This window comes from Kryptolebias marmoratus, linkage group LG8 (assembly GCF_001649575.2).
Source record: "Kryptolebias marmoratus isolate JLee-2015 linkage group LG8, ASM164957v2, whole genome shotgun sequence".
Classification (NCBI taxonomy): domain Eukaryota; kingdom Metazoa; phylum Chordata; class Actinopteri; order Cyprinodontiformes; family Rivulidae; genus Kryptolebias; species Kryptolebias marmoratus.
The window spans coordinates 18,558,637-18,583,364 of record NC_051437.1 but is presented as its reverse complement, the minus strand read 5'-3'; the positions used below and the strand labels follow the sequence as shown (position 1 = coordinate 18,583,364).

At 39.9% G+C, this 24,728-nt stretch overlaps 3 protein-coding genes across 3 annotated transcripts; 1 reads left to right on the top strand and 2 right to left on the bottom strand.

The window, feature by feature from the left end:
* On the bottom strand, nucleotides 1-12,231 carry elapor1 (endosome-lysosome associated apoptosis and autophagy regulator 1). Its single transcript, XM_017430869.3, has 22 exons — nucleotides 12,097-12,231; nucleotides 9,674-9,794; nucleotides 8,970-9,150; nucleotides 8,729-8,876; nucleotides 8,571-8,651; nucleotides 8,377-8,482; nucleotides 7,464-7,613; nucleotides 7,201-7,289; nucleotides 6,915-7,092; nucleotides 5,631-5,759; nucleotides 5,304-5,394; nucleotides 5,099-5,201; nucleotides 4,838-4,975; nucleotides 3,696-3,959; nucleotides 3,264-3,440; nucleotides 3,041-3,191; nucleotides 1,907-2,003; nucleotides 1,625-1,726; nucleotides 1,306-1,432; nucleotides 936-1,114; nucleotides 662-827; nucleotides 1-592 (listed from the first exon to the last, which is right to left on the bottom strand). Exons 1-22 carry the CDS (start codon nucleotides 12,196-12,198, stop codon nucleotides 518-520), a joined length of 2,955 nt encoding a protein of 984 aa, XP_017286358.1. The 5' UTR covers nucleotides 12,199-12,231; the 3' UTR covers nucleotides 1-517.
* A 919-nt stretch (nucleotides 12,232-13,150) lies between these two features.
* On the top strand, nucleotides 13,151-15,238 carry lg8h1orf194 (linkage group 8 C1orf194 homolog). The gene is made up of 5 exons (XM_017430872.3): nucleotides 13,151-13,323; nucleotides 14,477-14,593; nucleotides 14,683-14,798; nucleotides 14,869-14,978; nucleotides 15,121-15,238. The coding sequence occupies exons 1-4, from the start codon at nucleotides 13,249-13,251 to the stop codon at nucleotides 14,969-14,971; spliced, it is 411 nt and encodes a 136-aa protein (XP_017286361.1). The 5' UTR covers nucleotides 13,151-13,248; the 3' UTR covers nucleotides 14,972-14,978; nucleotides 15,121-15,238.
* A 134-nt stretch (nucleotides 15,239-15,372) lies between these two features.
* On the bottom strand, nucleotides 15,373-24,591 carry smc5 (structural maintenance of chromosomes 5). The gene is made up of 24 exons (XM_017430866.3): nucleotides 24,211-24,591; nucleotides 23,163-23,304; nucleotides 22,757-22,809; nucleotides 22,377-22,539; nucleotides 22,143-22,277; nucleotides 21,766-21,906; nucleotides 21,513-21,674; nucleotides 21,210-21,281; nucleotides 20,867-21,122; nucleotides 20,591-20,745; nucleotides 20,113-20,226; nucleotides 19,920-20,014; nucleotides 19,102-19,234; nucleotides 18,647-18,820; nucleotides 18,339-18,508; nucleotides 18,059-18,182; nucleotides 17,709-17,831; nucleotides 17,499-17,624; nucleotides 17,291-17,386; nucleotides 17,003-17,107; nucleotides 16,761-16,880; nucleotides 16,250-16,429; nucleotides 15,957-16,052; nucleotides 15,373-15,752 (listed from the first exon to the last, which is right to left on the bottom strand). The coding sequence occupies exons 1-24, from the start codon at nucleotides 24,375-24,377 to the stop codon at nucleotides 15,618-15,620; spliced, it is 3,237 nt and encodes a 1,078-aa protein (XP_017286355.1). The 5' UTR covers nucleotides 24,378-24,591; the 3' UTR covers nucleotides 15,373-15,617.
* Nucleotides 24,592-24,728: the final 137 nt, after the last annotated feature.

Genomic DNA, 24,728 nt, shown 5'->3' with positions numbered 1-24,728 from the left:
AGTTGTTCACTTTGTTGTCGTTTTTATTGAAAAGGTTTATACCTCACAATAAAGCATAATAAGGCACAGCAGGAAAATACACTTTGGCAAACATAATTCACATAATTTTAAAGCACGTTAAAAGTCTGAAATGCATTGCTAAAGTACAATAAAATAAAGTAGGAAAAAAAAGATACATGATTTGTGTTATGAAAAATGCACGCAGTTTTACACAACCATAAAAATGTAACTCAATCCATAGTTAGTTCATTTTCAAACCCACCCACCCCATTCCTACACAGCAAATCCCCCAAATGGACACTTTGCGATTTAGTTTTAAATTCGTCAGTCTAGCATGCAACAAATAATACTACAAATGAAATGTCCAGTGTTTATTTGAACTGCCTCAGTAAGCCTATCATAGGAAATGAAATCTATCTTTATATTCGGACTCCTCATAGACTGCCAGACCTGGACAGACATTTAAAACTCTAACTTCCTCTTGGTTCAGTGATTGGCTGATCTTCTGATTTCAGCATCAGCAGTCCTCCTCTTCGTGTTGGTGGCGTGAAGATGACTTGAGTGGAACCGAGTCAAATCCATCCGATGTTCTCTGCAAACACAACCATATTGTTATGAAGTGAAGCAGTTCAACGTGACGCTGATTCAAAGGACTACTAACCTCTCGTGAGAAAGACTTAATCTTCTTGAAGAAGGACTTATGGGTGAGATCCATGAGGTCATCCTCTGCATCCTCCCCCTCCATTATTGCACAGCTGTCTGCGGTCGGTAGCTCACACTCTTTACCTCCAGAGCTCATCATCAACCTGGAGTATTTATACTCCAGCCTCACAGAAGGGTGACAAGACATGGTCATGACCAATATTAGCTGAGATCCTTAAACCTAATAGTGCTTCAATAAACATTGAAGGAAATGTAAAGCTTCTTAGTCTCACTTGCGTGTCCTCTTCCAAAAATAACAGCTGATGCTGATGAGCAGCAGGGCAGCGACTGCTCCGACGGAGACGCCAAACCTCAGCCAGAAGTCCAGAGTCACACAAGCACTGACTGCTTGTGCTGGCAGCGATTCTCCTCCGTAACACTGGAGAGGCTGCTGCCACACGTAAGTGGTTCTCTAAGAGTCACAAGTAATAAGGCCTCAGGTAAATAAAACACATTCCTTGTGGCTAAACTGCTGCATAAAATGAAAACGCTTTTTTGCATTTCCATTCCACTTAACACAAGAGTGTGTTGAACCTGTGATGGATTTGTAAAGCTCAGGGGGGAAAATAATTTCTTAGCATTCCTGTGGCCGCACAGTACTACCTGTATTCCCTGGATGCAAGCGCTGACGATCTCCCTGTAGTGGTCTTTGGTGCAGAGTGGACATGCATGCTGGCTCTGCCACAGGAAATGGAAACTACAACCATCACACGTCCCCTCAGAACAGTTACTGTCAAGAAAAACAAGGTCGGAGAGATGATTGCACGCAAAAAGTGAATCTCCAAGGAGCCCATATTTTACTATAACTCAGCTTCTGGGAGCTTAACGAGCCATATGTTGGTGAATAATGTGACTGCTCGACACAGTGGGAGCATCTAAACAAAAGGTCAAAACCTGCGAGCTTGGTTGCTGAGTTGAGTACCTTGGATACGTGATGTAGTCTTTAGCCGTGACCGTAGGGTTGCATCTTAATCTGATGGCGGCCGACCTGCCTTGTTTACAAGCTTGAGTTGCATCATTTGACCTAAAACAAATATGACAAAGGCATATTACAGGTAAAAGGTAAAAGTCTTCCTGAAGAAATATCAAACTGTAAATGATTGAACTCCCTGAATCTGACGTTATGTTTTAAAAATGTGCTTTAGAAATGTGCACAAATATTAAAGACTCAATAAAGTAAATGAGTAACTGTTATCTTATTTACCTGTAATAAAATATGACATCAGGCAGCTGTGGGGAAGCTGCAGGGAACAACCATGATGGAGAAGTTATACCTTCCAGGGTTGTCTCAGTGGTCACACCTTTAGAATAAAAAGACACACAATGTAAATCTGTTTTAATAACTCAACAAAATAATGTCTATTTGATGCTTTGCCGTGGACTTATACCTGTGAAAAATGAAGTTTATCTAAATGTTGTTTTTTTGGAGGTTTTTTTTTTGGTCCTTTATAGATTTTTACCGAAGCCAAAGAAACACAAGGTCAAAAATGAAGTGTAACCCTCTGGTGCTGGCAGGTTTTCTGAGCCTGGAACATTTTAACCTCAAACCAAGCACTGAATATTAATATTCTGGTGTGAATTTTCATGCTGGTAATTGGCACCAGACAGTAAGGACAGCTGTAGCCAGCAGGAGTTTAGCAAGAACATCGTCCCAAGTAAAATCTAGGAGAAAGTTATATAGGATTGTTACACATTAATACACATAAAATGTTATAGTTTGTATTCTTACGACTTCTCTGTTGTCTTTTGTGTCAGTTATAAATCTGACATTCATGGAAAAACATTGCAAAGTATGTTTCGGTCAAAACTGTGAAGATGGTTCTCACAAGGGTGTAGTCAAAATTAGAGGGTAGTGGCAGCAAAATATCACACAACATATTTAATTAGAATTAAATTGTTTTTTTAATACTTAAGACTAAACTTGCTTGAATCAAAATTGAACTTTTTAGAAAAAATTGTTGGTTCCATTGGTTATAGTTTGAAGATTTTTTTTTAAATCCTGAACGCTAATGTAAAACAAAAACAAAAAAACTCCTTTGTTGCCAGTTTGTATTTCCTCTGGTTACTATTACTACATTTTATTACTGTATTTACAACTGCAGACTTTGTAAATAAATAAATAAAGTAGATTTAAGACTACAAGGACACAGAAATGGAGTCAAATCTTTGGTGAGAAATCACAGTTCTTATTTTCGTTTTTTCTTCTGAACAGTTTCAAAACCAGCACATCATCACTACCGATTTACCCGTTAGTCAAATCCAGTCATTTTTATTAGACAACCAAATGCTAAATTTATCTATTTCTTCAAACAATGTTTAGCAAACAGCTGCAGATTACCTATGAGTGAGTCCCCGATGATAAAAGGCTGAGAGGACACCATGCTCTGACTCCTGATATCAGAAGGAACCACAACAGACTGACAGATGTAACCTTTGACCTCTTTCCCATTCTCTGTTACATTGTCCACGCAGGAGGCTGGCACACGTCTCTGTAAGAGGGACACAGTGAGGTGACTCGCACAAAAAAAAAGAAAAGAACACCTTCAGGATCCCTTCCTCACCTCCGTCCCACACAGACCCAAATTAAAGCGATGAAAATACCGCAGGCCCTTATTGGTGAAGCGAGGGCTGCTGCTGAAGCCGGTGACATTGGACAGAGGAGAGAGATCATAACGCAGCAGGGCTCCTCTCCTCGTCTGAACGCCCACTTTACAGTCACTGAGACAAGCTGTGTAGGCCTGCAGGTCAAAGGTCAGAGTTTCATCAGATACTTTTGCATTCATGTCACTTTAAAGGGGTTTTATCCTCTCTGTTAGATGTTTCACAGGCTTCTGCAGCAGGCAGGTACATTGTAAACATGGAGTTGTATGCAAAGAAAAGAGTGTGAAATTCATGGATTTCAAAGCCGAAATTCAACAAAAACAACAAAGTTGTTTCCCATCCTGACAACTTCAATCAGAGCTGTTCTTTTCTGTGAAATCTGGGCTTCTTACTTTGTTTCTTTTTGTGTTTGGGCCACACTGGACACAAGTAGACTCTCCAACCGTCTGACTGGCCCTGATGAAGGTGTTCGGCGGGCAGCTTTTACACACTCCCGTCGCCTCCACCATGTAGTGTCCTGGAGGGCAGGGGATGCAGGTGGAGTCGGCCTTGACGGACATCAGGGCACAGCGGCGGCACTGCGAGGCCACACCTCCGACCACATTGGTGACGTGGATGGAGTAGATCTTTGCCGCATCAGCGCTGTACCTCCTCGTCTGAGACAGAACAAGGTCCATGCGTCATTCAGTAACCTTTTCACACACATACATAAACACACATATATACTGTAATAGTCCAGCTTAAAAGAGCTAAATTTTCAACCTCACTTTAATTATGAAACAGTGCTCAGTGTCAACACAGCTCAAGACTGCCATCTTGAGTGCAGGGCTAATTCAGCTGTTCAAAATCACAATTTCACTACAAAAACATCCCCTCAAATAGCATGTAGCAACAATTTCTAATGAGTTTCAGATTAAAGATAAGAATGTATGTCAGCCATAATTATGTTTTATCTTCTTGGGCTTTTGTAAACTCTTATGTGTCCAGAATTTTTTTTTCTTATAATCCATTTTTGTAAACAGAAACATGATGAATATGGTATGCCTTTGTGTAGAAATCATATTAATTTAATGCCTACAATTTCTGCCTTCTTTGAACACCCAGTTTTCCTCTCTCTACACATAGTTTTTAACTTTACTGGAGTATCTTCTATGAAATTCACTGCATATGCACAAAAAAAAAAAAAGACACATTGTGTATGAGCCGTAAATCAAAGTTTAATCTAGTATGGTTTTACGCTTAAGGAAGAAAACAGTAGAAAATGTTCCAAATTAAAGTTTTACATTAATTAAATAGTTTAGTTTTTAAAGATTTTAGATTAAAATTAAACTGATTGGTGTCGACGTGTTAATTAAATAACTACTGAGCTTCAAAGTTTAGAAAGAAAGATGAACAAAAAGAATATAAATCATCCCATAGACCATAAACTTTAACCGTTTTAGCCAAAGTTACACGACATGACACGTTAAGCTGCCTGAGATGGTTTTAAAGTGATAAATCAGCCATCTTGGTGAACGTGTGAGATATTCCTCACCGTATTGTATCCCTCAGTCCGTCGAAACTGCCAGCTGAAGCTGACTGTGTAGTTATTTTGGATCAGGTACGAATACGACTGCTTCCTGTTGGTGCCCTTCCACTCCTCCACCACGTCGTCGAACCACCTGTTATAACCCTGAAGAGAAAAGCTCTCGCCTCACAAGTCTGTACCAATCAAACCTGACGTGAAGATCTGTGATGCAGACATCTCGGAGCGTTTATGAGACAAAAACCTAAATAAATAAACATTTTCCCTCACCGCCATGAAGTAAAACTTGCAGTCAGCTGTACACACAGTCTCAAAGACGAAGGTGATGCGAGATAGTTCCCTCCTTTCCGTATCTTTGACCGTGGACTCAGCCCTTAAGCAACCAAATGACGTTTTAGTACATTTTCATCTCAGATATACATCTATACCCGCTTGAGACATAATAAACAAAAACTGTGTTCAGGAAAATCTTCACCTGTATCCAGGAAGACTGAGGGTGAGCGTCTGGTAGTCAGTATCCAGATCCCCCGGGGGCGTGTAGACGTATTCCCCAGCCACCTCCCATGCTGCCATTACAATAATACAAAAATAATAACAATAATATTCCTTCAATTAGAGTCGTTCATGTAATTTAAACATCTAAATCTTAACCATACAAGATATATTTTTCAACTCAAGAGTCACTTATTCCTTTGAAGCATATTTTTTCGTGTTGAAATGTGTTTTGCGACTCTACTGCCTTTCTGGTTATGAGTTCAGATAACTCTGCCGCAGGTGGGCGTCCCATCAGGTGGTGTCTCACCTGTGCTTCGGTCGTAGTCGCTGAAGTCTTGGCGGATAATGGAGCTTTTCATGTTGGTCGGCATTGTGTTCCACCATTTGTACTCGAAGCCCAGCACCGGCTCTGTGCCAACAGGGCACTTAGCACAAACTGTGAGTAAACGATGCCATACTGTCAGTAAATACTGTGTATTCAAATTCTATCATGCTGCAACATGCAGGCACGTTTTTACAACGTCATGACATATGAGTATTTGCCTTTGGTTTTATTGTATGACAATTTACATGCAAGCAAACTCACATGAAGAAATCCTTCATTAAACATGAATATTTCAATCATTTTAAATGTTTTCTTTTTGTTTAAGTCTAATATGTTTCTGAAACAAACTATCACACTCCTTGCACAAGACGTGCAAGTGTGATTATAAGGATATAAATATATATCTGCTTATTTAACAAAAAGTAAAGTAAATCTTTTTTTCTTAGCCTTCACACTATTCTTTTTCCTGTTTGTAGTTTATAGTTTGTTTTGTAGACTTTTTGAGTTATTTATCAAAGAAATACATTGACTTACTTCAAAAATATTGTACTCTTAAATCTACTTCAGCATACATGCATTATTTTGTCTTCTTATTCTTTTTTTAGTGTCTGTCTTGCTCAGTTCAGCTTTAAATTATAGTTTTTGGTAATTTAGCCTTTTATCTACTGTTTAGCTAATTGTAACTTTTAACTACAGTTTTAGTAGTTTGAGAATTTGGCTGCTGTTTTGTTCATTTTACCTTTCAGCAGCAGTTTTTGCTCATTTTAGATTTAGCGAGTTTTACTAATTTTAGCTTTTTTTCTATTTTTTTGCTGATTTTAGTTCATGTTTTAACTTTAACAAGTCAGTTCACAATTCTTTTGCTATTTTTCATTTTAAGTACTGTTTTCTAAATTTTAGCTACAATTGTTGCTTTTTTTAGCTTTTAGCTAGGGTTTTATTAGTTTTAGGTTTTACCTACTGTTTTGGGTATTTTTAGGGTTTTAGAGACAGTTTTGTTAATTTTAGCTTTTAGCAACAATTTTGCAAACTTTAGCTCCCAGTTAAGGTTTTGCTGATTTTAGCTTCTGTTTTGCTTCTTTTAATCAATCCAGCCAATCCACTTTTCAGCTCATTTCATCAAAGTCCTTTGGCGCTCACACTGTGGTCTAGTTTGACATAAGTTACCGTTTAGTGTCACAAAATAAAGATCTTCATGTTTGTTTCACAGCTAAGTTCATCAGACACAGAGAAGGACAGAGTGAAAGGGCAGTAATGATTCTGTACCTGTTCCGTTTGAGTAGGAATCGTTACCGCAGGGCTCGCACGCTGAGGTGCTGTTGACAAAGAAGCCTGGGTTACACGGCGGGCAGGTTTGCTTCTCTCCAGACACTGGAAGCTTCACTGCCCCTTCGAGGGTCTCGCTGCAGATCTTAGGCTGAATCCACTTATACATGAGCTGAGTCTGAAACACGAGAATTATTCAGGTAATCTACAGTCACAGAATTTGAATGATTACATGCAAATGGTGAGTGCAGGACTTTTAATTAAACCCTTTTCTAGTTGTCATTACCTTTCTGTTTGAGTCGCAGGGGGTGTGGGTGTAAAAGTAGTCGCTGTGTGTACATGCTGGCCTTGGTTTGCAGCTCCCTGAACCGGGTTCTGGTGACACAGAAAAACAAGGACAGATGTGAGGGAGAACACACAGCTCATATTAAGATTTAGTGATAACCGCTTGGGTAGTGAATGTCCTGCTTTGCATGCTGAGTGCCCCGCACGTGTGTGTGTAGCTGTTACACTCAATTGTGGCTGCAGGTCTGCTGTGAGCTGGCATACCGTTGTATTTGTCTTGATCACACTCGTGGCAGACGGTAGCACCCTTGTTAGAGAAGGTGTCAGCAGGACAGGGGGTGCAGTGGGGAGACCCTGGCTTCGCGCTGTGTGTGCCGGGCTTACAGTGGAAACACTCAGACGTGTAGGACACCCCTGCAAGAGATCCACCAATCAGCATTTAGGAGCTGGAGAAACTGCATTTTCTTCAGAAATGCAATGTGGATGCTGAGGGTTAAAGGGCTGTGCTGAAAAACATAAAACTGAGCTGTTAGACCCAAAAGAAGCAGAACACTAGCTAAAAGGAGCAAAATGATAGCTAAAAATAACTACAGAATAAAAGCAATAGGTAGCAAAATGCTAACTTAAATTCAAAAGTAAAAAAAGGCTATCTAAAACCTAACAATATCAAATAATTAGCTAAAAATGTCAAAAATTTTAGCTTGATGGTAAAAGTAGCAATAGGCTGACTTAAAGCTAAAATTAGTAGAATGGTAGCTAAAAGCTAAATTTAGCTAAATGCTAGCTAAAAGTAGCAGAGCAGGTAACAAAAAAATGCATAAAAAATGAAAATACAGCCTGAAAGCTGAAACAGATTTCAAAGAGAAGAATGTTTTTGAAGGAATAAAAGATCTAAAGATACAGTATATTTGTGGGGAAATACTTGTAAATAAAGTTAAAAGTTACAAAAACCCAAAGTTATAGCTCCCATCTCCTGAATGAGCTGAATGTTTTGTTACATATCCATATATTCACATATATGTATATATAAGATATCCAGAAGTAATACGGGTGCAAAAGTAGTACAAAACGAGAACAATAATGTGAATGTTAACTCAATCAAAAGTCACACAATTAACAGACACAGGAAGACTTGTGTTTTAGAGCTGATACACACACAAACCAGGCTTTACTGCACCTGAGACCTGAATGTTTCGTAACAGCACAGGTTTGACAGCGCTGCTCAGCAGGTCATACGCTGTGGTTCTCCAGTACAGAACGTTGTTGCCTTTTCTCAGCTGTACCTGCACAGATGGCAAATCAAAGATGTTTCCATGAAACCTTTGCAGCTAACCGTCTAATGGTCGTGTGCTGAAACGCTGAAGGACCAACCTTGTGCTGGCTCCAGCTGTTTTCTGAAATCCTCATCCATCGACTCTCAGAATCCGTTGACTGGCACTGGTCATTCTGAACCTACGAGGGGGGAGAAATAAGTTTACCGAAAGATCCCCCCTGTGTGTGTGCAGCAGTCACACAACAGCAACACGTACGAAGAACTCAAAGTAGATGCTGTTGTCGGGGTAGAAATACTCAAAGGTCACCATCCCCGTTTTTTTCAGGTTCACGGCGTAAGACAGCGTCGAAGTGCACTCGTCTGTGTTTGAAGCTACGTAGTCGCCTTTCGGTGTCCAGGTGGAGCTGCAGAAATATTGTTAAGAACAGTTTAATTAGCGTCCTAAAAGGAGAAAAGGCCCTTTATAATAAGGTGAGTGAGTTATAGTTTGCACTAACTTAGAGCAGTCTGTTACGGCCTTGCCCTCATTTGTCATCTTCCCGTGAGTGACAAAACCAGTTGGCAGGTTGTCCCACTCCTCGAAGGCCACGCTGGTCCCCAGGGAGTAGGTGCCCGCCGCACACTTCTGGCACTGCTGCGTCTGCATGTTGAGGAACTCCCCTTCACCGCAGGAGAAGGCTACACGCAAGAAGGAAACAAAATATTAAAGCTTTGAGGGATTTAAAACCACCCATTGCAGCTGGGATACAAACTAGCATTTCTTGACTGAATGCATATCGCCCACCGCCTTTAATGCCACAAATTTTAAGTAAGAATTTATGATGAGAAATGACAGGGTTGTAGCCGTTTTGGTACAACATTGACAATAATGTGATACTGTGAGATGTCACCCTCAGAGTACATGTTGTGAATGATTCTCAGCTACAACCACGTCCAATTTCAGCTCATTATCTGTAAATCTGACCGAGTTACAAGCTTTTTTTGTGTTGACTAATGCCAAGTAGCTGTGATCTTGATTTGGATTGTCTCCAAACGTTAATCCGTTGTAGTGTTTCCAGTGATTACTCTCAGAAAATGTTTCATTAAAATCCATCCAGTGGTTCATGAGATATTTTTTCAACAGGCACACGAGTACACTCACACAGACACGGGCAAACACATGATCACCCGCCTTTACAGCATGGAACGGAGGGACACTCACTGCACTGAGTCCCTCTGACTGGATCCGGGAGGCCTGTGCACGTCTCGGCTTTGTTGGGAATTGCGACCCTCCATCTTGACCCGAGCACGTCGCACTCTGTGTACTCAAAGTGATAATCGGACTGCGGGAGCAAAACACAGCTGTGAGTTTCACACTGGCAGACAGTAAACTGCGTGTACTGGAGTATGCAAACTCTTAAAGCCATAACAGCTGTCATACATGATTTCTTGGTGCTAAAAGAAGCTAAAAATGATTGTTTGGGGGTTATTGTGGCTCAGACTCATGAGGGGTTTTTGTAAAAACAAAAAAACTGCAGTAGAAAACTGCAAATATTCCTTACTTTTGTTTACAACTAAATATGTTGATCAGTTACAGAAATTCTCCCGTTAGAGTTCGGAATATCTCATCACAGCTCATGTATATATGATTGTAGATCCAACTTTTACTTCAACACTCTCCTCCTCACAGCTTTTAGTCGCTGTTTCTTTTCAGAAAATAACTTTTCTCTGGTTCCCCTGTTCTCCCTCTAACTCTGTTTCTTTCAATTTTACGGAACTTGTCAGTGTTCAAATGTAAACAAACAACTCATAATTGTTGGCAACAAAACCTGACTGCTGATTTCGCTCATTAAATACAAACTATGCTGTAGGTTTTTTGGTACTGAATGATACATATTTTGTGGTTATTTTTATCATAGATGATACACATTTACAAAAAAATCTAATCAAAAACACTGAAAAATCACATTTTATTACAAATAAAATGGCTTTAAACAAAGTAGAATGAATGTACAAATCCAAAATAAATAAGTTATGTCATAAAGGTTGCAAATGACACCGTACATTCAAAAAAAAAATGAAACAGGAAACAATAGTGTTTGTAAAAATAGATCACTGGGTCATTTTACACTCGTGGTATTTCAGTCCCAGCCTCTTTGGTAAATAAAAGGTGAGGCTAATATTTGCCAAGGAGGCCTTTTCAACCGTTCGCACTTATCAAGGATGTGTTGCGGTTTCTCTGCAGCCTTCAGGGGATGTTTGCTCAGCCGAGGAAAGAAACGCTGATCGTCTCAATCCTTCAGTAAACGTTTAATTTCAGCGTCATCAAAGACATGTGCGTGTCGTGCTTCTGCAGCTACATCTCACCCAAAGCCGAGTGCCATTTGGGCCAGAAAGGTTTGACACAGTTTGAAACGATCTAAGATTTCTGAGCTTTCTGGGATCTCAAGATTTAGTTTTGTGGTCAACAACAAGGTGTATTATTCCATGGAAGAACAGTTAGCAGTCTAATCCAGGTCCACGCACGGCCTCGTGGGATTAATAGTTAACAGAAAGGCAGCAGCAGCACCTCTTCATCTCTCCTGTTAGGAAAACAGAAGGATTACCTGAGCTGAGCGATGAATATGAGTTTGAGTCCGATGTAAAAATGCAGTAAACTGGAGATGTGCCTCAGCCTAATCGCTTTCTTTAAACAAACACGAGGAAACCAAGGCAACGGGACATCCCGACAGCTGGGCCTCATGGTCAGAAATACTGACATGGAAACACGATCACCTGCTGGGAATGCTTCCTAAACTCAGCTTTTGTTGGCTCTCCTATAAAACCTTTACACTGCACGTTCCAGCGTAAAGGTAAGCTGATAAAAAAGAAAACAGCTTGAGGTTTTTATCCAGCAGGACTGCTGTTATGCAAAGTGAAATCAGATATAGGTGAGGTGAGCACAGAGAACGATGCAACATATGGAGGTTCTAGTGATACAAGGGTGTGATAATTCAAATTCAAACTCTAGGAAAGTGTGTTTCCTACACTAAAAAGAGGAGAATAAACTGCTGTGTGATGGCAGTAACAGATAACTAGGAAGTGATCTTAACATTTTGAGTTTTAATAGTTATTCTTTAATGATACAGTTGACCGCTCACAGCTTGAGCAGGTTTCTTGGCGATTAATTCTCAACATGTAGTTATCATTATGAATATATACAATCACGATAACTTGTTATACAGGAAAGCTTTGTTCTTATCATAGCTGTGAGCAAATACGGGCAAATTTAACATATTGATATTGTGTCAGTGTCAGTTTCCACCTGCATTTTATTTACAAAATGATAAGCAGTTCATGACTCAACAAAACCTTTCAGCTTCTGACCCACAAACTGCTGAATAAACAAGAGCAGGAAAATACAAAAGTCTCAACAACCATTTTTATTCATTTAAAATGATTGTTTTAATACATTCTAACAGCTGAATATTCAGTATTCAGATATGTTACCAGCAGTCATTTATAAATTTAACCTTTAATTTGTTTCCCACAGTGAGGTCCAGACTCCATCTTTGGGAGCCACCATTAAAATATCAACCAGTAAAACCTAATTAGGTTGGTATTTCTAATGTTAACGGCGTCTGACAGTAACATAAATCTTCTCACCTCTTTGCACATGGGAAGGTCCGCAGATGTTTGTGCAAAAAGCAGCCAGAGCAGAACGGCACAGGGAGCACAGTGGCTCAGGCGGCTCAGGCCTCCATGCATCACAGAGCTCTGTTGGTGCTGAAGTGATGGAGACGGAGGAGCAGAGTGCTGACCTGAGCCCTCAGGTGCTGCTGGGGGCGGGGCTTATCCCTCAACTGTGAGCAAATACTGGCAGGCAGTTTGCTGGCTTATTGATTGGTTTGACCCCTGTTTGTCTGCCCAACCCTTACTGTCGCTACTTAAGTTTGTGTTTGTTTGTTGTTTTTTTTACTTTGAAAAGCAAATGGCAACCAGATTGTGGTTAAACTTGGGGGAATTAAAATCTAAACAAATCTTAATTAGGTATGGAAGCCCATAGTCATAATTATAAAATGTTGGTTTTCTTTCAGCTGCAGCAAGCGAACTTTCCTGACGCAACCTGGGCTCAAACCTGCAGCCGTAAGATTTTGAGACTGCGACACAGAACTACTGCAACCCACAAATCATAATCATGAAATACTCAGTATCTCATATTAATGACATTCTAAGTCATAATTATGAGATTCTAAGTTATAAATGTAAGATATTGTCATATGATAATGACATTTTAGGTCATTCTAAGTCATATTTATGAGATACTACTGCATAATTACAAGACGCTAAGTTATAATTTTGAGATATTGTCTCATAATATTGAGATTGTATAATTATGAGATAGTATAAGTCATAAATGTGAGGTATTATTTAGTAGCTATGAGATACTAGCTCATAAAGAACACATGCAGAAGACATTGACGGTGTTTATGTTTAATAAATGTGTAGCTACTTCTTGTGCCTTCAGATTGTCCTTTTGATTTCTCAGCATTTTAATTTTGCTAATTAGATACAATACTATATTAGATAATATATCAAAATTATGACTTAAGTCACAATTTTTTACATAAAATCGTAATTATGACTTAGTAGATTTTTAAAGGAGCAGTAATGGGCTTCCGGTGAACGTTTCACCGGAAGTTTATGGTTGCTAGGAAACCAGGTTACGGTTAGCTGTTAGCTGTTAACAGTTAGATCGAGCAGCTGAAGTTTAGTTTAGGTGATATAAATGTCCCGTACTTGTTTTTTTCTCTAAATATGTCGAAACGGGATCCATTTCCTGCTCCTAAACTAGAAAACGACTTCACTCTGGATGGTTTCAGGCCGCAGCTGGTGCGTTTGTTTTTATTTGGCGATTGTTATCAGGGAAAAGACGTTTTATCGTCTCCAAAAATGTACTGAAATATATATAAATATACGATTAAGTTTGATAGTTCATTGAATTCTTACACTGTTTTGACCAATTGAAGCTTCTCCACGTTAAAAGAATCATTAGAAAGTGGCATAGTTTCTTTTGTTGTTTGTTTTTGTTTCTAGACTTTGCATAAATATTGGAAATTCTACCTTTAATTTTTATATTTTGTAACTTCAGTACATCTTTTAAATATTTTAACAGATTTGAGTTGTAATTTACATATAATCAGTGTGGTGTATTTCTACTGAAACTAAGAAGTCTTTCTGTTTTTGGGAGGTTTTATTGGTTCAAACAACCCCTAAAGGTTTGCTTATCCTCAGTAGTTTAAGTTATTTTTTATACTTTTTTGTTTATTTATTTAAAACCTGTTAACCTACTTTGGCATCCCCAGGTTAACAGAATTATCCTGTTGTGAAATCATGTAATGTGCAAACTTGAGTTGAAATTTAAATGCATGACTGAGAATCTTAGCCAAAAATGTCATCCAAAACTTTGCCTTCAGGTAAAGTTTCAGGTAAGGATCTCATCCTGTAAGTTGACGCTGTGAGGTATTAGTATTCCTAAAGTTTTAGTGCAAATACATCAAACCAGTTTCAACAGGGAAACTGGAGCTTCTGGAGGCTTCAAACAAGGACAGCCTGGCTCTTAAAATACAAGTGTATAAGTGTAATAAAGTTCATTCATGTTTTGCTTAAAGTTTAGAAGTGATAAAACAATTTTTTACCTTTCCCTGTAACTTTTTTGTTCCGATAGATAGATAGATAGATAGATAGATAGATAGATAGATAGATAGATAGATAGATAGATAGATAGATAGATAGATAGATAGATAGATAGATAGATAGATAGATAGATAGATAGATAGATAGATAGATAGATAGATAGATAGATAGATAGATAGATAGATAGATAATTTAAAGTATATGTATGTAAATGGAAAGGTTAAGTTTGTTTCAATACCTACCTTCTTAAAGTTTGAATACCTTCTTATTCTTTTTAATTACATGTAACACTGTTAGTCTTATAAATATACAGCTGTGTATGTGTTTTTTTATTTGCTTTCATATGCAGAGAAAAACACATAACAAACCCAGTCACATCAGCCAGAAGGAGGAGCCCTGGAGTCACCTCCATGACACAGCCACTCTGGCCAGCACTCGACGGAACGTTATGTATTTGGACTACCAGGTGAACAGGGAGCGTCGTCAGCGTCCCCTTTAGACGCAGAAAGGCTGATCCACTTTCAGGAAAATCCGCTTTTCTTTTCTCAACCTCAGGTTCCAAACGACAGTCTCGACTTCCAGCTGAAGACCATCTACGACCACCACAACGACGCCTTCTGGAGCAAGAACCAAATGTTGTGCCAAAGGGAAATCGTCTGCGAGCACCTGAGGTGGGCGTTTGGGAAAGTGGTGCGGTACGGGTGGTGCCCCGGGTTGCTTTAATCCGTCGTTTCTCCACAGAAAAAGAGCAGAGTTAGAGATGGAGGCACTGGAAAAGGAGCGAGAGGATGACATCAGAGTATGGGTCGACCCGAGGAGGACTTCCGTTCACAGCATTAAATGACACACGAGTAAAGTTTGATTAAAGTGTCGTAAAAATCATTTATCGGAGCACAAATTGTAAAATACTTATGACAAAAATGATCAGCCAGCTGCTGTAAATCCACTCACTCCGAGAGGGATCAAGTTTAAACGTCATGTTTTTATCCGCAGGTAAAGCTGCTCCAGGAGGTTTTTTTGTTTGGCACAAAAAACTTCACGTCATCATGGAGCTATTTGCTGTAACTGCTGCTCACCTCAAAGGCCTGAAAATAAACCAGTTATTACGCTGTTTTTTTGTTCTACTGGTGTCTTTTAAAGACCAACAACCCCTCCACCTGTTTTATTCAGTTATATAAACACGCTTATCGATATTAAAAGGAGCAGATAAAAGCAGATTTTTGTGTAGATTCATGCATCCAAGAGAAATTCGACACCTCTGAGCAGAACCGGATGTTCCATGGAAAAGCTTACAAAACATTTTATTTAAAAATATTAACACATTTTTTGTTGTACCCAAAACATTTACATATTGTGGTATAAAATAAAATTGGGAAATTGTCACTTTTTTAAAGTTTTTTTGTTTTCATAAAATTTAGGCGTAATAAACAATTTAAATGGAAAAAGATCATAAAAACAACATCTATTAATGTCAGTGTTCATTTATGAATTTAAGCCCTGGCTTTTCTCCGAAGGTAGCGCTGGAAGAAAGCTTTCCTGTCCCATTCGTTGGGAGGAAGCATATAAGAGCCGTTGTGGACAAAGAGAATGGTCATCTTCTCAGCGTACTGAAGGTTCTGCAGAAGCTGCAGAGACACAAACAGGAGAAGTGGATCAGGGAAAAAAACTCTTGTCAGTACACAAACATCAACAAGTAGGTACAGTTTTACCCATAAAAAAACACCCACTTGTTTTGTTCCTCGCTCTGACAATAAACAGCTCACAAAAACAAGAAGCAACTCAGTAAAATGTTTCTTTATCTCAACACAAACTCGAGCCGTGACGCTTACTTTTGGTGTGATGAAAAAGTACTGAGAAGTGGTTTCTTTGCAGGCTGTGTGGACCACGATGTCAAAAACTCTCCTCTCGTTTACAGGATCCATTCCCTGGAAAAAACAAAACAAAATAAAGACCCAGGCAGAGTTATCAAAACACGCAGGGAATTATTGCTGTATCCCTGCATTCCTTAAAGGACTGCATGTCACTCGCAACCTTTCATGCCAGAGTTTTAAACTAAGATCATCAGACTTAATCAAGAGATTTATACGCAACCATAAACGACGCTCTCATTAAGCTTTCCCACCTGGTTGATCTCGTCCACCACCCTGAAGGGGCAGCGATTGAGCTCCTGGAGGGCCATCAGGTAAAGCATGGTGGAGACGCTGCGCTCTCCTCCACTCTGATGGTGCGGCGTCAGCTCGTGGAGCTGAGTGCTGCTGTGGAACTTCACTCGGATGCGGATCCCGTACTTGTCATACTCCTCCTGAGAGACAACGGGGCGATAATTAAAATTATTCCAAGGCGTCTAAGGGATCAGGTCATCAGATGACGGAGATTTAAAGATCTGATATGTTGATGGCTAATAAAATATTTCAACACAAAAACCAGATGTGGCAGCACTGCATTATTTATCAGCCCGATCTTTAGATTCACCAGGGAATACTGAAGCTTTACAGGGAAATATACAATTAAAAAAATAAATCTTATTAGTTTTAATAAATCTTGTGGGGTTAAATATTTGCCTCACACTGACATAGCTTTAAAAAAGAAATGGGAGTTATTAACTTTGTATAACATCATGTGCCTGCATTCACCTCATTCTCCGAGTGCAAATCGACCTCTCCTACACACTGCATGGAGCGAAAGAAATCACTGAATTTCTCGTTTATCTGTTCGACCAGCTGCTTCAGAGGGTTCAGCCAGCGTTCTTTAGCCTGTGACAAACACAACAAGGCCAAAACACACACACACTTTTACACACAGCAGGCAGTTTAGCACGTAGAAAATGACAGATTGAACCCTTCAGAGGAACTACTGCAGCAAAACAACCGGGCACCTCTGATATGTTCTGTCTGTAGTCGTTCAGGGCATCGGTCTTTTTTTTCAGCTCGTTCTCCAGATTTTTGATTTCCTGCTCTCTCTTGTTGTACTCTTCAACAACCTGCGAGGTGGAGACCATCAACAGGACAAATACTTTCATTCATTGACCTGCTGATCATAACTTACGTCTGACAATCTCTGGTTATACGTTTTGTTACAATTTGCAAAATAAACAAAGCAAAAGCATTTAAAACACTACTATAATGTTGCAGTGTTTAGGATTTCTGGACCAATTGCAACTTACATTTTCACTGAGCCCAGTGAAGCACTCAGCTCTGGACCGCTCCTCATTTAGCATTGAATCGACGTCGTCCAGTGTGTCGGGTAGTTTGCTGAAGGCCTGCGTGAACAAAACAAGAACCGTGACGCTCAAAAAGCCTCCACAGCAACAATCAGCTTAACTCTGAGGTCAGAGATAAAAAAAAACAAAAAGAGGGAGGATAAACACTGACGTTACGCAGGTCTTCAGGTAGCACCGCATCTGGCTGCATCCGACAGATGGACTTCGCCTTCTTCAGCAGGCCTTTGCACTGGTCCGTCAGCTGCACCTTCCTCTGCTCCAGGCGGCTGCACCGTTGCTGCAATGACGCGCGGAAAGTTAGCACAAACGAGTTCAACGCCGTGTCGGCTGCGGTGCGACTGCTGGTGTGAGAAATGCTTACATCCATGGTCTTCAGCTCAGAGGCGCCCTCTCTGCAGTCGTTCTCAAGCTTAGTCTTCTCTGCTGTCAACCCAACTGTCTCCAAAGCCAGATACACCTTCTCCGTGGTCAGCTTGGCTCTCAGCTGCAGATGATGAGAGACAAAAGAAAACATTAGAGGGTTTAACACAGAGGGAGCATGATAACAATGAAACGATTTCCATAGAAATGATCTGTAAACTTGGAGGCAGATGCGGATCACAGTATTTATATTAAAGAGTCTTTTCGTTGTTTTTTAATGCAGTTCTATAACAGATAATAAATGCAGAGGATTCATGCTCAAGTTTTGGTTCAACGTTTAATTTTCCATACCTTCATTTGAGCCGTGTAAGCAGTGACGATGGTCACCTTGTGGAAATTGACAGCTTTTATTTTCTCTTTAGTCTCCTCTTCAATCTTCTTCAGGTCGATAACATTGTGCTCCATTTGCCTCAAACTAAACATATGAGGAGAAAGAGTTAGGTCTTTTATTCTTATAAAGTCTGAGTTAACCAAACAAAATGCAACTAAACAGATAATCTAATGTTTAAGTACGTTTACAAAAGTAAGCTACATAGCTGTGAGACTTCCTGACGTTTTAGCGAAGGCTTACCTGTCTTGTTTGGTGCTGATTTTCTGCTCCAGTTGTCTCTTTTTCCCCTTTAGTTCAGAAAGACGCTTCTTCTCAGACAACAGTTCGTTTTCGCGGCGATCCAGTGCAGCAGCCTCTTTCTGCAGGGCCTTCATCCGTTCGTCGGTGTCTCGCAGCTTTGACTCGCAGGCCTGGTGGCGGCAGAATATCTAAATTACAACATGCCTAAACGTATGAAGGCCCAGCGTGTTTAAATTAATCGAACACTGAAGCTCAAGAAAAGGAGTTTAGACCTTGTTTCCAGATTTGTTTTGCCGCTCGTTTCTCACCTTCAGCTGCTGCTCCAGTTGCCGTTTCTCCTCAGCATCCACGGTGATTATGAGGTACTGAGATTGGTGCACCGCAGAGTTACTGGTGCTAATTTTGTTGGAATAAAAGGATCGCTTTACTTGGTACCTCTCATCTGTTGTGTATAACACCTTGAGGTAGGGCTCCTCAATCACCTGAGGGGAAAAAAAGAAAATATATATATATATATAGCAATGTCAACGGACAGGGAAGAGAGCTTCCCAAAATAAAAGTTAAACAAAGTTTCTTTAAATAAATAATACAGGCTTGGGATTTTAACTTTGATGAGTTATGGAAAAGCTTTTAAATGTAGGTGTTTAATCACGTTCAATGAATAAATCAGACACCGGTATCATCCACCACAAAAAAAAAAAAAATCATTTAAATGCATCCTTTTCCACCTGGAGATTTAATGCATGTAACAACAGGAACGTACCGTTTTAATCAAGGCTTTGGTTTGGTCATTGCCCACCGGCACATCGTGCACCTTGTACTGGAAACAGAGATAACTCATCACCTCATCAGGAGCATCAAACATCTCCCGGAGGTAAGTGAAGAACCCAAAACGTCTGCAGACAGAAGACAAAAAACAATACACAGAGCATTTAAACACTCAAGACAAAATGAAGGAATTATAGTCACAGACGTCAACCTTTTTTTCTTATTAGTTGTAAATTAGTTAATGTATCTGACTGAACGGTACAGTGCTTTAACAGGGGCAAAATTCAGACGACTAACATGTGAGCTGCTGCTCTGACCGATAATCAGATGCTGCTAGAAAAGGCGTCAGACCGAGGTGTGATCTCAGACATCCAACCCAACAACCCGCTGGATCAGCTGCCACTTCGAATGATCACTTGCATGCCAATTCACAGTCCAGGATAAAAGATAAAAGATAAAATCTTAGCAAAGTTCTTTACAAAGACATACTGTAAATAAAGTGTAAAGCTATGAGGTAAGATGTGTTGTTGTGTTACTATGAGGAGAACTAGGAGGAGAGAAAAGACAGCCAATACACACAAAGACCGGTGTGCCACAGTCAGAGACACACCTGCTGCTGTTACACAAATTTAAGGGGAAAATCATAAAAGTTAATGAGTTGAATCAGACTGAAATGCTCAGAGTGCCTTAAAATCATCTTGAATGAAGTTAATTGAGAGACCAAAGCTCAACGGCCAGAGCTCAACGGGGCAGCTGCACAAAACTAGTACAGAATTAGATTTCCAGACACAGAAAAAATTTATCTTTTCTCACCTCAGGGATTCAATATTTCGAGACGGAGAACGTTTGGAACACGACTCCTCCGGAGCAGAGATGGAGTTAACTTTTAAGTTCAACTTGTCACGAACCTAAGCATAAAAAAGACATATTTTGTTTTGTTTTTGTTTTTTTTTTACTTTTCACTGTTAAGATGTTTGTCCTCCAGAAAACTGCCCACCACCCCGACCTCAATCATGAACTTCTCCATGTCGTCTTTCCTCTGGAAGACGAACGCTCGCAGGTCGTGGAAAGAGATGTGGTTCTCCACATACTTCGCAAATCGATGTTCCTTCACATTAATCTGTGGGATAAAGGCAGAGGTGCTTTTAGGACTACAATTTACTTTTATAGAAAATTAATGTGTTCAACAATCAATCCAGAAACATAAATTCCCTCTGATAAAATTTTAAAAAAAAAACAAATAAGAAAAACTCTTACATTTGTTAAGATTCTTATTTAAATAAAAATATGTACCTATTGAAGTAGTTTTGTTTAAACTGGTTGTTTAGCTTTTATAAATGCCACGGATATATTTTTTTTAAATTGGTTCAGACATTAAAGTAAGGGCTTTTACAATAAATAAAATTTCAAGGATCACATATTTGATATTCATTTTAATATGCCCGACTATTTGTTTTAAATCAGTTTCCATGAGTGGAACTCACCACCAGCATCATGGGCTCATAGACGTTCCCTTTAAAGAGGCGTCTGTTGTCCCTGAGCCACTGGAGGGCAGTGTGTGTGTCCCTGTGGCGTCCTCGCAGCTTCTCCTCTTTGGCGTTCATCATATTGTTCATGTCACTGAGCTTCTTCTGCAACACTGACAAAAAAAACAAACAATTGAACTTAGTACACAGGGCAGTATCTAAAATTAAAGCTTATTTTGATTTTTTTTTGGTGGAGAAATGATCAAAATGCAGCTCAGTTTGTTGAAAGCTAACTTTTAGACTCAGCCGTGATGTTGTCCTTCTCCCTCCGCAGGTCGGCCCTCTCTCCTTCGATCTTGGCTCTCTCCTGCTGAATCCCCCTGAGCTCCACGTTAACGGCATTAATCTGCGGCGTCACGTCCGGCTGGTCGCCAATCTTGGCCAGCTCTGCCTTCAGGTCTTCGATGTTTCGCCTGGTGTTGGTGATTCGCTTCTGGTGGTCGTCCTCCTCCATCTGCTTCAGCCTCAGCGTCTGCTTAATGTCGTCAATCTGCAGAGAAGAGCCGGCCGTCGTTTACTGGGAACATCTGAGAGAGAGGCGCAAATTAGTTTCCCTCCTCTTCGGTAGAGGCCTCACCTCTTTGTTTTTTCGATCCAGCTGATCTTGTTTCTGTTTTAACTTGACTGAGGCTTCTTTGATGGCAGCAGTCTGAAAAACAACATGCTCATCTTAATGACAGTCATCCCCTTTCAGGTGTTAACATCTCTCTGAAAAGGTATTATGGACTTGCAATAGTTAAATCAGAACAGGCTGTGGGTAAAACATAACAATTGTTGAAATTGTTTCCTTATATTTACTCAATAAAATGTCCATTTGTGCTCTTTGACTGCATACTTTAAAACTAGGCACATCCGGGAGTATCATTGTTCACTTTGTCACCTTAGCCTTCATTTGTGCTTCGGTGGGCTTCAGCTGGTCATCAATCTGCTGGATCTTCGTCAGCATGGGTGCCTGCGCCTGCCTCAGGGTGGAAAGCTGCCTTTTGGCCTCCTCTCGCTCTTTTTTAACACCCTCAAGCTCTTTACGGGCGGTCTCATACTCCTGATGCCGCAGTCAAAAGAATTCAATTATTTTCTGAACTTGTACACTTTATTCTTCCGTTTGCGCACAGCATCCCTCGTCCACAACTCACCACCCACGGTTTCTTCTTCTCGAGCAGCTCGATGATGTCCAGATGCCTCTTCTTTTCGTAGTACCGGTTCACGTCGTGCTTGTTCCTCTCGTTCCTTTGCTTGGCCTTTTCCAGGAAGCTCGCCTTCTCCTTCACAACGTTCTACAGAGAAACCGCAGCCAAAAGCACAAAAAACCCAGAGACAGATTAACCTATACAACCCTTTCAATTACAGAAACTTGTCAATATTATGCAATGCAATTGTAATTATGATTTATGAAAATAAAAACAAATCTAGTTATGATAACAGACATACAGTTTAGATGCAGTCAGTAATTAGAGGGGATTGTCCAAATAAAGATTCAAAAAAGGAAAAAGAAACATTCTTGGCACTTTACCTCCAGCTCTCGTTCTTTGTTGCGGAAGTTTTTTAGCTCGCAGTGGTACTCGTACATTTCTGGCGGTCCAACGGACTTCTCAGTTGCTTCGAGCAACTCAATTTTGGACATTTTAGCAAACTCGCCAACTTTTTCCTGTCAGGGAAAACACACCAGATTGATGAAAATGAGGAGCACGTCAACCTAATTCCCTCTGCCTATGTGAAGCATTACACTCCAGCTGCACAGACGTACCTGAGGCAGAAACTGGCAGAGGTTGCTGACTTGGATATGCAGAGTCTTCACCTCTTCCTCCACATATTTCTGGCTGCAGTGTTTTCCATTTAGCATCCAAAGTGACTGATTGTTCTCCACGTGGATCTCTCGGTTAATGATCACATTACCACCATTTTTGTACCTTTACCAACAACAACAGCAGCAGCAAAAAAAAAAGATTCCATCAAACATAGGATTTCCTAACAATGTTATTATTATTTATCTGATGTACATTGGCTGGGAAAACCATTTTAACTGATGGATAACATTATAGGATTTCTTTCCACGCAGAATTTTAAAGCAAAATTATGTCTTAGTGAAAAGGGGACAGTGAAGAGAATCTATTTTTGATAACTCACAGTTCAAGCTCAATAAAGCCTTTATGGCACCCACGTTTGACATAGAGCCCAACCTACAGAAAAATAAAAATCAACATCGGAAATGAAGTCAGTTCATTCAATCTTTTACATAAATTCTAGGGTTTGACATTCTGTTGAGATCAAAAGGTATAAATGTAATATAATTTTCAAAAGTAAATGTTTATATATTTTTATTAATGCACAATTAATCAACGTAAAACTTGTGGTGGAAGCTATGACATTTGTTGTAATGTGTAGCTTTGTCACAAAACATCAATAAATTCCAGAAGTTAAGCAAAACATGGCAACTTTTTTTCATTTTAGCTATATTTTCTTTGACCAAAAACGGACCATAATCCTTTTCTGAATGACATTGGTAGAGAAATAAACACCAGAATAAGTTTACCTTGTCTCCTCTCCCCAGAATGGCAGTCTTCCCAGCCAGACCCAGACAGATGGCGCACACAATGCTCGACTTTCCAGTGCCGTTGGCTCCAACGATCATGTTCAGGTTGGGTCCAGGATACACCACAGAGTAGTCATACGTCCTGTCAGTGGACAGAGCAGACAAAGTTTCCTGCTGTGTTTTTAAAGCACAAGTGCCACTTCAGGCAGCCAGTTAATGAATGGAGCTACTTTTGTTATGGTAAATCAAATTTCAATTCAATGGATGCATCAAGATCTCATCTGGTTACCTTTACAGATCACATGTTTATAAAAGCGATATGGTAATATGTCATTCATAAACATATCAGGCATTTCTTACAGAAATAGGTCGAACTAAAGCAGTTTCAGCCCTTCTTCAGGTCCAGCAGGATTTGAACAAAAAGCAGCAGGGGTTAAGATATTTTGATGGTTTGACTGAAAGGCTAAAATAATCCTGAGGTCTCATGAAAACATATAAATGTTCCTAAACTTGTAAGATGAACCAATATCATGTTGGTATATAAAAAATACCTTTAAAAAAATTTTTGGATTGAATCTTCAAGCATTTTCTCACAGTATGTGTCACCAATACACAATTTGCTCCAGTTGATTCAGTTGAATCTAAGAAAAGTTAACACAACCAACAAGGTGATTCTCAAAGAACTATTAGCTAAAAACTTGACGATCAGCTGAAGGATTATGCATTTCTCATGTCCAGTGTCAAGTTTTTTTCCTGTTTCCTAAAAACTATCACTTTCAGGCACTGTTGATCTGCTGCGGATGGTTTATTTTGGTTTTAGGAACTAAAAACTAGTTCAAACTAACTCATCTAGCTGCTAGCTTCAGCTGACAAACCACTGGTTTATGTTGAAACATGCCGACGCTAATGCTACAATAACAGCTAGCATAAACATAACATAGCATGTAGCATTTGTGCCGTAGCTTCCTGGCTGCTCGTGTTCTCGCAGAGATGAGGCAAATTCAGTTTACAGCCCGATGGCAGAACCAGCTGAGGAGCTGTGACTTACAGGAAGTTTTTCATCGTGATGCGAAGTATGGAGCCCTCAACAAACTGACCATCTCCTTCGGAACCATTGGGCTGCCCTGCCCCGAACATGTTCGCCAGGCTCGCGGAGGTTTGCTGTGAGCTCTCTCTTGTTTTACTAAGCCGCTGTCTTTTGGTGGGATCAGCCATGGCTGACAAAGTTGTTGACAACACCAAAACAAAATAAATAAAAACATCAACAACAAGAGTAGAAACACGTTTGGGTTCGCAGGAACGTCAGTCTCGCGCTCTTTGCTGAGAAAAGGAGAAAGATGATTGGACGAAAGAGGTCACGTGAGCCAACACCCAAACTAACGTTGATTATCGTTTGAGTTGGCATTGAAATCCGGTTATGAGTTTACCAGAGCGGTATTAAACAGCATACTTCGTAATTTACTGTATTTTTGATGAAACAGGCACCTATAAAAACTACAAACTGCATTTCTTACCAAACAGACCCCCATAAAAACAACAAGCCACTTTACAAACTGCATTTTCTGT